At 54.1% G+C, this 12,824-nt stretch overlaps 1 protein-coding gene and 1 long non-coding RNA gene across 2 annotated transcripts in view; one reads left to right on the top strand and one right to left on the bottom strand.

Annotated features, from left to right (window-relative positions):
* LOC134355815 (uncharacterized) overlaps positions 1 to 12,824 on the bottom strand; it is a 67,442-nt gene that overhangs the window by 12,186 nt on the left and 42,432 nt on the right. The gene's annotated exons all lie outside the window — the stretch shown is intronic.
* The window catches only part of anpepb.1 (alanyl (membrane) aminopeptidase b, tandem duplicate 1), a 68,804-nt gene that overhangs the window by 20,066 nt on the left and 35,914 nt on the right, over positions 1 to 12,824 (top strand). Inside the window, exons 2-4 of the mRNA XM_063066262.1 lie at positions 4,675 to 4,817; positions 7,174 to 7,310; positions 11,055 to 11,181. Of these exons, the coding sequence (XP_062922332.1) occupies positions 4,675 to 4,817; positions 7,174 to 7,310; positions 11,055 to 11,181 (407 nt within the window). The remainder of the gene's footprint in view (positions 1 to 4,674; positions 4,818 to 7,173; positions 7,311 to 11,054; positions 11,182 to 12,824) is intronic.

Genomic DNA, 12,824 nt, shown 5'->3' with positions numbered 1-12,824 from the left:
GGTCAGGGTGAGGTATGGGGATCGGACCGGGGTGAGGGGCAGTGTGAGGAGTGAAGATCGGACCGGGGTGAGGGTCAGTGTGAGGGCTGGGGATCGGACCGGGGTGAGGGTCAGTGTGAGGTGTGGAGATTGGACCGGGGTAGGGGTCCGTGTGCGGGTGGAGATCAGACTGGGGTGAGGGTCAGTGTAAGGGCTGGAGATCAGACCGGGGTGAGGGTCAGTATGAGGGGTGGAGATCGGACCGGGGTGGGGGTCAGTGTGAGGGGTGGGGATCGGACCGGGCTGTGGGTCAGTGTGAGGAATGGAGATTGGACCGGAATGAGGGTCAGTGTGAGGGCTGGGGATCGGACCGGGGTGAGGGTCAGTGTGAGGTGTGGAGATTGGACCGGGGTGGGGGTCCGTGTGCGGGTGGAGATCAGACTGGGGTGAGGGTCAGTGTAAGGGCTGGAGATCAGACTGGGGTGAGGGTCATATGAGGGGTGGAGATCGGACTGGGGTGAGGGTAAGTGTGAGGTGTGGAGATCGGACTGGGGTAAGGGTCAGGGTGAGGGGTGGAGATTGGACCGGGGTGAGGGTCAGGGTGAGGGGTTGGGATCGGAGCGGGGTGAGGGTCAGGGTGAGGGGTGGAGATTGGACCGGGGTGAGGGTCAGTGTGAGGCGTTGGGATCGGAGCGGGGTGAGGGTCAGGGTGAGGGGTGGAGATTGGACCGGGGTGAGGGTCAGTGTGAAGGATGGAGATTGGACCGGGGTGAGGGTCAGTGTGAGGGGTTGGGATCGGAGCAGGGTGAGGGTCAGTGTGATGGATGGAGATCGGACCGGGGTGAGGGTCAGTGTGAGGGGTGGAGATCGGACCGGGGTGAGGGTCAGTGTGAGGGGTTGGGATCGGAGCGGGGTGAGGGTCAGGGTGAGGGGTGGAGATTGGACCGGGGTGAGGGTCAGTGTGAGGGGTTGGGATCGGAGCGGGGTGAGGGTCAGTGTGAAGGATGGAGATTGGACCGAGGTGAGGGTCAGTGTGAGGGGTTGGGATCGGAGCGGGGTGAGGGTCAGGGTGAGGGGTTGGGATCGGAGCGGGGTGAGGGTCAGGGTGAGGGGTGGAGATCGGACCGGTGTGAGGGTCAGGGTGAGGGGTGGAGATCGGACCGGGGTGAGGGTCAGTGTGAGGGGTTGGGATCGGAGCAGGGTGAGGGTCAGTGTGATGGATGAAGATCGGACCGGGGTGAGGGTCAGTGTAAGGGGTGGAGATCGGACCGGGGTGAGGGTCAGTGTGAGGGGTTGGGATCGGAGCGGGGTGAGGGTCAGGGTGAGGGGTGGAGATTGGACCGGGGTGAGGGTCAGTGTGAGGGGTTGGGATCGGAGCGGGGTGAGGGTCAGGGTGAGGGGTGGAGATTGGACTGGGGTGAGGGTCAGTGTGAGGGGTTGGGATCGGAGCGGGGTGAGGGTCAGGGTGAGGGGTGGAGATCGGACCGGGGTGAGGGTCAGGGTGAGGGGTGGAGATCGGACCGGGGTGAGGGTCAGTGTGAGGGGTTGGGATCGGAGCGGGGTGAGGGTCAGGGTGAGGGGTGGAGATTGGACCGGGGTGAGGGTCAGTGTGAGGGGTTGGGATCGGAGCAGGGTGAGGGTCAGTGTGATGGATGGAGATCGGACCGGGGTGAGGGTCAGTGTGATGAATGGAGATCGGACCGGGGTGAGGGTCAGTGTGAGGGGTGGAGATCGGACCGGGGTGAGGGTCAGTGTGAGGGGTTGGGATCGGAGCTGGGTGAGGGTCAGTGTGAGGGGTTGGGATCGGAGCGGGGTGAGGGTCTGTGTGAAGGATGGAGATTGGACCGGGGTGAGGGTCAGTGTGAGGGGTGGAGATCGGACCGGGGTGAGGGTCAGTGTGAGGGGTTGGGATCGGAGCAGGGTGAGGGTCAGTGTGATGGATGGAGATCGGACCGGGGTGAGGGTCAGGGTGAGGGGTGGAGATTGGACCGGGGTGAGGGTCAGTGTGAGGGGTTGGGATCGGAGCTGGGTGAGGGTCAGTGTGAGGGGTTGGGATCGGAGCGGGGTGAGGGTCTGTGTGAAGGATGGAGATTGGACCGGGGTGAGGGTCAGTGTGAGGGGTTGGGATCAGAGCGGGGTGAGGGTCAGGGTGAGGGGTGGAGATTGGACCAGGGTGAGGGTCAGTGTGAGGGGTTGGGATCGGAGCAGGGTGAGGGTCAGTGTGAGGGGTGGAGATCGGACCGGGGTGAGGGTCAGTGTGAGGGGTTGGGATCGGAGCGGGGTGAGGGTCAGGGTGAGGGGTGGAGATTGGACCGGGGTGAGGGTCAGTGTGAGGGGTTGGGATCGGAGCGGGGTGAGGGTCAGTGTGAGGGGTTGGGATCGGAGCGGGGTGAGGGTCAGGGTGAGGGGTGGAGATCGGACCGGGGTGAGGGTCAGTGTGAGGGGTTGGGATCGGAGCAGGGTGAGGGTCAGTGTGATGGATGGAGATCGGACCGGGGTGAGGGTCAGTGTGAGGGGTGGAGATCGGACCGGGGTGAGGGTCAGTGTGAGGGGTTGGGATCGGAGCAGGGTGAGGGTCAGTGTGATGGATGGAGATCGGACCGGGGTGAGGGTCAGTGTGAGGGGTGGAGATTGGACCGGGGTGAGGGTCAGTGTGAGGGGTTGGGATTGGAGCGGGGTGAGGGTCAGGGTGAGGGGTGGAGATTGGACCGGGGTGAGGGTCAGGGTGAGGGGTGGAGATTGGACCGGGGTGAGGGTCAGTGTGAGGGGTTGGGATCGGAGCGGGGTGAGGGTCAGTGTGAAGGATGGAGATTGGACCGGGGTGAGGGTCAGGGTGAGGGGTGGAGATTGGACCGGGGTGAGGGTCAGTGTGAGGGGTGGAGATTGGACCGGGGTGAGGGTCAGTGTGATGGGTTGGGATCGGAGCGGGGTGAGGGTCAGGGTGAGGGGTGGAGATTGGACCGGGGTGAGGGTCAGGGTGAGGGGTGGAGATTGGACCGGGGTGAGGGTCAGTGTGAGGGGTTGGGATCGGAGCGGGGTGAGGGTCAGTGTGAAGGATGGAGATTGGACCGGGGTGAGGGTCAGTGTGAGGGGTTGGGATCGGAGCGGGGTGAGGGTCAGGGTGAGGGGTGGAGATTGGACCGGGGTGAGGGTCAGTGTGAGGGGTTGGGATCAGAGCGGGGTGAGGGTCAGTGTGAGTGGTTGGGATCGGAGCGGGGTGAGGGTCAGGGTGAGGGGTGGAGATCGGACCGGGGTGAGGGTCAGTGTGAGGGGTTGGGATCGGAGCAGGGTGAGGGTCAGTGTGATGGATGGAGATCGGACCGGGGTGAGGGTCAGTGTGAGGGGTGGAGATTGGACCGGGGTGAGGGTCAGTGTGAGGGGTTGGGATCGGAGCGGGGTGAGGGTCAGGGTGAGGGGTGGAGATTGGACCGGGGTGAGGGTCAGGGTGAGGGGTGGAGATTGGACCGGGGTGAGGGTCAGTGTGAGGGGTTGGGATCGGAGCGGGGTGAGGGTCAGTGTGAAGGATGGAGATTGGACCGGGGTGAGGGTCAGTGTAAGGGCTGGAGATCGGACCGGGGTGAGGGTCAGTGTGAGGGGTGGAGATCGGACCGGGGTGAGGGTCAGTGTGAGGGGTTGGGATCGGAGCAGGGTGAGGGTCAGTGTGATGGATGGAGATCGGACCGGGGTGAGGGTCAGTGTGAGGGGTGGAGATCGGACCGGGGTGAGGGTCAGTGTGAGGGGTTGGGATCGGAGCAGGGTGAGGGTCAGTGTGATGGATGGAGATCGGACCGGGGTGAGGGTCAGTGTGAGGGGTGGAGATTGGACCGGGGTGAGGGTCAGTGTGAGGGGTTGGGATCGGAGCGGGGTGAGGGTCAGGGTGAGGGGTGGAGATTGGACCGGGGTGAGGGTCAGGGTGAGGGGTGGAGATTGGACCGGGGTGAGGGTCAGTGTGAGGGGTTGGGATCGGAGCGGGGTGAGGGTCAGTGTGAAGGATGGAGATTGGACCGGGGTGAGGGTCAGGGTGAGGGGTGGAGATTGGACCGGGGTGAGGGTCAGTGTGAGGGGTGGAGATTGGACCGGGGTGAGGGTCAGTGTGAGGGGTTGGGATCGGAGCGGGGTGAGGGTCAGGGTGAGGGGTGGAGATTGGACCGGGGTGAGGGTCAGGGTGAGGGGTGGAGATTGGACCGGGGTGAGGGTCAGTGTGAGGGGTTGGGATCGGAGCGGGGTGAGGGTCAGTGTGAAGGATGGAGATTGGACCGGGGTGAGGGTCAGGGTGAGGGGTGGAGATTGGACCGGGGTGAGGGTCAGGGTGAGGGGTGGGGATTGGAGCGGGGTGAGGGTCAGGGTGAGGGGTGGAGATTGGACCAGGGTGAGGGTCAGTGTGAGGGGTTGGGATCGGAGCGGGGTGAGGGTCAGTGTGAAGGATGGAGATTGGACCGGGGTGAGGGTCAGTGTGAGGGGTTGGGATCGGAGCGGGGTGAGGGTCAGGGTGAGGGGTGGAGATTGGACCGGGGTGAGGGTCAGTGTGAGGGGTTGGGATCGGAGCGGGGTGAGGGTCAGGGTGAGGGGTGGGGATTGGACCGGGGTGAGGGTCAGTGTGAGGATTTGAGATTGGGCCGAGGTTATGGGTTGAGATGGGGTGGGGAATGAGGGATGTTCGGTTTGCTGACTGTTTGTCTGCTGCTGGTTTAACAGGATCATCGCCACCACACAGATGCAGCCAACAGATGCGCGTAAAGCTTTTCCCTGCTTCGATGAGCCTGCGATGAAAGCCACCTTCGCCATCAGCCTGATGCATGAGCCAAACTACGTTGCTCTCTCCAACATGCCAGTGCTGAGTAAGCATGCACAGGGGAGGCTGGGTGTAGTGCAATGGTATCAACATCAAGCCTATTATTGAGACACAAAACTATGCACAAGTCTTGGATACACATGTCTAGCTAGGGTGCCTGAGACGTTTGAACAGTACTCTATTTGCAACGTAGGGCAGAGAGCAAGTTTGTAAATGTGGCGGGAGGAAAGGATGCTGGGAAAAATATTTGGTCAACCTCTGACCTTGGGAAGGGTCAGAAAAGGTCACCCATCTTAGGAAGGGTCTTTTGTTGTTTTGGGACTCGGGCAAAAGAAAGGTCTTTTGTCAATCTTGGACCTTGGGAAGGGTCATCTTTATCAGGAAAGATCTTTGGTCAATCTCGGACCTCAGACAAAGGAGGCCTCAGAACTGCTCTCTGATGTCCTTTGTGCAACTGCCCTGTCCTGTTATTCCAGTGTTTCCTTCACCTTCCTGTCAGAGAAGAATAGCAATGGACACAGTATTTAAACGTTATCTGGCCTGGGTGTTAAATACTTCCCGTAAAAAGTGTCCACTGCTTTGAGCTGTCGGAGCAGGAAGCTGTTGTGAAGCCTGATAGTGTGTGGAACTGTCCACTGGACAATGTTCCTGCTGTTGGGAGAGGCTGAGGAATACGTTGTCCACCGTGCAGAAACAGGTCCTTCAGCCCATCTATTCCATTCCCAACTATTATTCTGCCTAGTCCCATCATCCCACATTGGGACCAGCACCTGCCTTGTCCCTCCCATCCATGTATGTACCCAAACCTTTGAATCGAGCCCGTGTCCAGCACCTCTGCCTGTGTTTGCAATCTACTCAGCTGCTGTTGCGAAAAGCTAATTAGCATGAGACCATAAGATATAGGAGCAGAATGAGGTCATTCAGCCCGTCCAGTCTGCTCTACCATTCCATCAGGACTGATTTATTATCCCTCTCAACCCCATTCACCTGCCTTCTCCCTGTAACCTTTGATACCCCGGCTAATCAAAAGTCTGTCAACCTCAGTTTTAAATATACTCAGTGTCTTAGCTTCCAAAAAGAATTCCATGGATTTAGCACCCTCTGTCTAAAGAAATTCCTCCTCATTCTGTTCCTGTCGCTGTCTGTAAGGAGCTTGTCCCTTCTCCCCGTGACCGTGTGAGTTTCCTCCGAGTGCTCTGGTTTCCCCCGCAGACAAAAGCATACCGGTTGGTAGGCTGATTGGTCATTGTTCATTCTCCCGATTAGGCGAGGCTGAAATCTGGTATCTGTGCGGTGTGGCTGAGGGCCAGTTCCACAGTGTAAATACACAGTCAGACAGACGTCACTCTGTTCCGAGGCAGTGCCCTCTGGTCCTAGACTCCCCCACTATAGGAAACATCCTCTCCACATCCACTCTATCTGTGCCCTCTGGTCCTAGACTCCCCCACTATAGGAAACATCCTCTCCCCACTCTACCTGGGCCTTTCAATATCAATGTGATTTCCTCTTCCCCCCCCCCCCAGCAAGTACAGGCCCAGAGCCATCAAACACTCCTCATTGTTAACCCTTTAATTCCCAGGATCCTACTTGCAGTTTCCTGGCTATTTATGCCCTGGTTGCTTCTGTCCATGAACTTCTCAGCTCCTTCCGTGTTTAAATCAAATTTCTCCTGAGTTGCTCAGGGCCAGCCTGATCAACCGTTCCTCATAAGACAACCCGTTTCTTGTGCTTCACCGTCTGACAATGACAGCCAGAAGTCTGTGCAGGACGGTTTTCTTTTCGAAGTGGAAAGGGCGTTGCACTGGGGCAGGTGCAGTGGTGTGAGTCATTGTCACAGCTGGGGTCATCCTTGATTGTGGTGGATTCTCCTGGTGCCCTGAGCCCTGATGCTGAATGCTGCGTGTAGCTGTGCCCAGTGGAGGCGAGGCCTTTACCCCGATGGAGTTCTTTTGTTTTCTGAGTTTACTGATAACAGCCTGTATCTGAACTAAAAGTCATATGAAGCTGGTGCAATAACAGTTGGACAGATTGGGAAGATTTAGAAGGTTATGGGCAAATGAAAAAGTAAAGTCAGGTATGGGCCAAAGGGCCTGTTTTGTGTTCTGTCACTCCATGATTTGGGGTGGACACAATAATATGATCAGTCTGTCTTCAGTTGGTTAATGTCCCTAAACACAAGAGATTCTGCAGATGGTGCAGGAACTCAGCAGGTCAGGCAGCACGTCCATAAACAGTTGACATTTCAGGCTGAGACCCTTCATCAGGACTGTTCTACCTCGAGCACCAAATGATTTTATTTACATGTCAGCTGAGGTTGGTGATATAATTTTTGTATGTATCGCACCTTGTGTAATGTTGAAATGTTCTCAGGACAGGACTAAATGCCTCTTTTTCCTTTACAGAAAATACAACCGTGACTATCGATGGTATCCAGTGGAACAACGTTACCTTTAACACAACTCTCAAGATGTCCACGTACCTTCTGGCTTTTATTGTTTGTGACTTTGATTATGTGGAGAGCATCTCAAATAAAATTAAGGTAAGGGATCAGAACCCGTGGGCGTGTCTAACCGGAACCCGTGGGCGCGTCTAACCGGAAACCATGAGCGCGTCTAATCGGAACCCGTGAGCATCTAATCGGAACCTGTGAGCGTCTAACCAGAACCTATGAGTGTCTAACCGGAGCCCGTGAGCGTCTAATCGGAAGCCGTGGGCGTGTCTAATCGGAGCCTGTGAGCGCGTCTAACGGGAATCCGTGAGCGTCTAACGAGAACCCGTGAGCGTCTAATTGGAACCCGTGGGCGCGTCTAATCGGAGCCCGTGAGCTTCTAACGGGAGCCCGTGACCTTCTAACGAGAACCCGTGAGCGTCTAATCAGAACCTATGAGCGTCTAATCGGAGCCCATGAGCACGTCTAACGGGAACCCGTGAGCGTCTAATCGGAACCCGTGAGCGCGTCTGTTGCTGTTTTCCTGAGGCTGAGGGTTGGTCTCATCAGATGAGGGATATAGATGGCTTTTTCCATCGATGTTGAGTGAGAGGTGAAAGGTGAAGTATGTAAGCTGGGGTTTCCAACCTGTTTTGTCCAATGGAGCCTTACCATTAACCAGCGGAAGCCACGGACCCCAGGTTGGGAACTCCTGGTTTGAGGGGAACATGAGAGGGATCTTTTTCACTCGGAGGATCGTGAGAGTGGGGAATGAACTGCCAGCGGAAGTGGAGGATACAGGTTTGATGGCAGCATTTGAGAAATTTGGATGGATACATCAATGGGAAGGGTATGGTCCCGGTGTAGGTCGATAAGACTAGGCAGATAAATAGCTCAGCACAGACTAGAATTGCTGAAGGGCCTGATTCTGTGCTGTATTCTGTAACTCTTCTGGATGACTCTAAATTCCACCTGCCCATCATTGAGTGTCTGTAGCCCATGACCAATGTCCTCTCTGTCAACTCCAATGTCTGTGTCCGCTGCAAGTTTACCCGCACCCCCCCGGTTCCCGGCACGGCTCCCGTTCCCACTGACATTGTCTCCATTTCATTGGGAATCAATTCCTGTATTTTTCTTCCTCCTGATATCATGTGGGATGGACTCTTTTCTATGTTTTCTGTTTTCTCTCTCCCAACTTTCTGAAATAGTGAGTTTGCCTGCTGTCCACCTGTGCCAGCTGTTCTGGCCTCCGCAGAGTTTTGGAAACTGACAGCTAGTTGTACCACTCACCTCCTTCAAAGTGCTGGTTTGCAGGTCATCTGTGTGTGGAGGAATTTTCATCTTTCAGCCTCACCTCTTTTTCTATGGCACCTGGGGTTTGTAGATTAATATTTTTGTTGTATTTTTAAAAATCTGGTGGCTCTTTCTTCCCTTAGTGACGACTTGAATGGCAGACATGTTTAAATTCTTTATGTCTCACTTTCATCACAAGACCCTGATAATTGGGGCAGAACTGGTCCAGCCTCTTCACCCGCACCCCCCCCACCACAATGGTTCTATTCCTCCACCACCCCTTGCCCCTTGACCCACAAATCCCCTGGCGGCCGTGAAGGGACACAAATTGCCATTCCCTTTCATTCTTGCTCTCTGCCATTCGCCCGAAACCATCAGCACAGTGAATATTGGCTCTCATCTCTGTCAGGACACAGAGCAGTGTCAGCTCTGGAACGGCCCACAATGTCTGTGCCAGCACCAATCTAACTTAATCCATTCTGTAGCTCCCCACTGCCTACGTGCTCGTGCACCTTTCTAAATGCCTGTTACATCACATTACGGTGACTGCACCAGCCACGCCCCGGCACCATGCTCCCTGTGCTTAAACTTTCTCCCTCTCACCTTAATGCTCACCCTTTGACATTTCAACCTTGCGTTAAAGACTGACTGCCTACCCCATCTATGTATCTTATAATCTATAAACTTTAGTCAGATTTCCCCTCAGCCTACATCTGCGGCTGAGAAGACAACCAGGTTTGATCAACCTCTCCCTATAGCCTGTCATCTCCAGTCCAGGCAGCGTTCTGCTGAACCTCTCCAAAGTCCCCGCATCCTTCCTGTAATGAGGTGACCTGAACTGAGCACATTCCTGCAGGTTCCGCGTCAGCACAGTGTCACACAGCAGCTACATGGCTGGCTCCCTGTCTCTGAGGTCAGAGACATCTCCTCTTGTCCTTCTGAAGCTGAGCGAACAGATGCTGGGCCAGGCTTAATATCACCAGCATATGTAAATTTGTTAATTTTGCGGCGGCAGTACATCGTAATACACGATAAAAGAGAGAAAATTAGTAGGGTAGTGTTCATGGGTTCAATGTCCATTCAGAATTCAGACAGCAGAGGGGAAGAAGCTGGTCCTGAATCACTGAGTGTGAGCCTTCAGGCTCCTGTACCTCCTTCCTGATGGTAACAGTGAGAAGAGGGCATGTCCTGGCTGATGGTGGGTCCTTAATGATGGATGCTGCCTTTTTGAGGCATCGCTCCCTAAAGATGTCCTGGATACTACGAAGGCCAGTGCCCATGATGGAGCTGACTAAGTTTACAACTCTCTGCAGCTTATTTCGGTCCTGTGCAGTAGCCCACCTCCCCCTCGTCCCCTGCCCCATACCAGACGGTGATGCAGCCTGTCAGGATGCTCTCCACAGTACAGCTGTAGAAGTTTGAGTGTTTTGGGTGACAAACCAAATCTCCTCAAACTCTTAATGAACTATAGGTGCTGTCTTGCCTTTTTCATAGCTGCATTGATGTGTTGGGATCAGGCTAGATCCTCAGAGATATTAAAACCCAGGGACTTGAAATTGTTCTCTCTGTCCACTTCTGATCCCTCTGTGGATTGGTTTGTGTTCCCTCATCTTACCCCTCCTGGTCCACAACCAGCTCTTTCGTCTTACTGATGTTGAGTGCCAGGTTGTTGCTGCGACACCACTCCGCTAGCTGGTATATCTTGCTCCTGTACGCCCTCTCGTCTCCACCCGAGACTCTCCAGAAATGGCGAACGCACCATTGCTGTAGTGAGTCTTGTGATTCATTCACAGAACAGCGGCGAAATCTCAGCGCTTTGATAGACTGCTTTGGATAAATTCTGACCACCATCACAAATCAAGAACAAACCCCAGCGAAGTGCTACTTTACATTTCTCATTAAGCAGCTGATTTTGAAAACACAAGTTCAGAGAGGACAGTTGCTGATGTTTGCTCACGCCGAGTCACTTGGTGCACAATACAGGTAAATAGTCTATGATCTGAAGCTGAAGCGTGAGATGAAATGAGCAATTTCTGTCCAGGCACATCATAGTGTGTGGCAATACATCTTTGGTTTGTGCTTTAAGCTGATACGTCTCACATGCCCTATCCTATTACAGACGTGAGATGATTGATAATCACAGCTGAATGGAGAAGGTGAAAGATCACTTTGGAGACTCGTTGGTCAGTATGATTGCAAAGTTGTTAGTCTTGTTCGAAGGTCCTTCGATCTGCGCCCGCTTAGGCCACTCAATGTAACTGCACGTGCATGTGCGAGGCTGGTACCTACTGGGGCTTCTAGGCGGCCAAGCGCCGTCAGCCGCTGGTGCCATTGTTTGCTCAATGTTAAAAGATTGAAAAGTGTCGATAATGGGGAAGTTTTGCAGGCTGTGTATATGGAGTGAGAGTTTGTGCTGTTGATTTGGGGTTCATTCTGAAGGAATCACTTCTCTCTCAGCTCTTTTAATTTCCGATTACTTTTGTGGTTGATGCTGTTTACAGGGCACTTTATGTGAAGCGAAACACCTGGCACATTACTCTCCAACCATTTGATATGTTTTAGATCCGTATTTGGGCTCGAAAGGCTGCAATTGATCAGGAACAGGGCTCTTACGCTATCGATGTTACTGGAAAAATCCTCACATTTTTCGAATCTTACTACAAAGTTCCCTACCCACTCCCGAAGTCAGGTATCGTTTGTACATTTGAGCATTCTTTGCATATTTTTAATGCAATGTCTTTAATATGTTATTTGAGCTATTGGTTAATTACAGCATGGGACAAAATAAAAGGCTCTGATGCCTGGGTTCAAAATTCAGGATTTAGGATGAAGGGGGAGGAGGCGTAAATTAAAACCAAGGCCCAGGGTGACGGAAGAGAAATCTCAAAGTGGCAAGTGCAGCTTGCAGTGCAGGTAGCTGCTCAGAGTGTGGTCTCATCTGCAGGCTGGGCACGTGCTCGCGGTGGCGTCACTGACTGTTGAAAACAGGCACTGTGCAGGCCCCAGGAGCTGTGGAGTTCGCAGCAAGGCAAGGGTTAAGACGATGTCCAGGCAGACAGCCTGCAGATAGTGTGCAGTCAACCCAGTCAAGAGAAGTCTTCAAAGAACATAGTTTCCCTTTTTTTAACAAAGCTATAAAAGTTTATTTACATCACAAATACATTCAGTATTTACAAGACAGTGAGTACACTCAAAATGAAATATGGTTACTACTGTCTATTAAACAGTCAATACCCTGGGGAGGAGACTGCTCCCGTCCCATCCTGTCTGGTAGACTGACTACAGCAGGGGACCAGAGTTAAGGTAATGTCACGCCAAGGACAGTTAACACAGAAAGTGTGCAAACAGTGCAGGCAAAGGGCCTATGGGGAACAAAGTTTTTCAATAAGTATACCATTTTGGATACTGTTGGTGGGGATGACCTACCAGGGACAAGTTGCAGTGGTCACGTCTCTGGCACCGAGGTGGGACCCTCAGCTCAGAAGGGAAGGAGGGAAAAGAGGAGAGCAGTAGTGATAGGGGATTCAATAGTTAGGGGGACAGATAAGAGGTTCTGTGGGAGAGATAGAGAATCCCAGATGGTCTGTTGCCTCCCTGGTGCCAGGGTCCGCGATATCTCGGATTGAGTTCTCGGTATTCTCAGGAGGGAGGGTGAGCAGCCGGATGTCATAGTCCATGTAGGGACCAATGATGTGGATAGGAAGGAGGAGGAGATCCTGCAAAGAGAATTTAGGGAGTTAGGTGCAAAGTTGAAGGACAGGACCTCCAGGGTTGCAATCTCAGGATTGCTACCCGTGCCACGTGCTAGTGAGGCTAGAAATAGGAAGATAATGCAGCTAATTACGTGGCTAAGGAGATGGTGCAGGAGTGAGGGCTTCATGTTTCTGGACAATTGGGCTTTGTTCCAGGGAAGATGGGACCTGTTCCGACGGGATGGTTTGCACCTGAACTGGAGAGGATCTAATATCCTTGCAGGTCAGTTTGCTAGTGCTGCTCCAGGGGGCTTAAACTAGATTTGCAGGGGGAGGGGAACCAGAGTGTTGGAGCAGATAGTGAGGTGGAGGAGGATAAAGGTCATGCGAGGACTGCATGTACAGACAGAAATCAAAGGTTTGTACCTGATAGAAATATTCTCAGCTGCATCTATTTCAATGCAAGGAGTATTGTAGGTAAAGCAGATGAGCTCAGGGTGTGGATTGACACGTGGGATAACGACATTATTGCTACTAGTGAGACTTGGTTGCAGGAGGGGCAGGACTGGCAGCTTAATGTTCCGGGGTTCCGTTGTTTCAGGCATGACAGAGGGGGAGGGATGAAAGGGGGAGGAGTGGC

Source organism: Mobula hypostoma, chromosome 13 (genome assembly GCF_963921235.1).
Source record: "Mobula hypostoma chromosome 13, sMobHyp1.1, whole genome shotgun sequence".
Lineage (NCBI taxonomy): Eukaryota > Metazoa > Chordata > Chondrichthyes > Myliobatiformes > Myliobatidae > Mobula > Mobula hypostoma.
The sequence above is the reverse complement of the archived record's forward strand: the minus strand, read 5'-3'. Positions and strand labels throughout refer to the sequence as shown.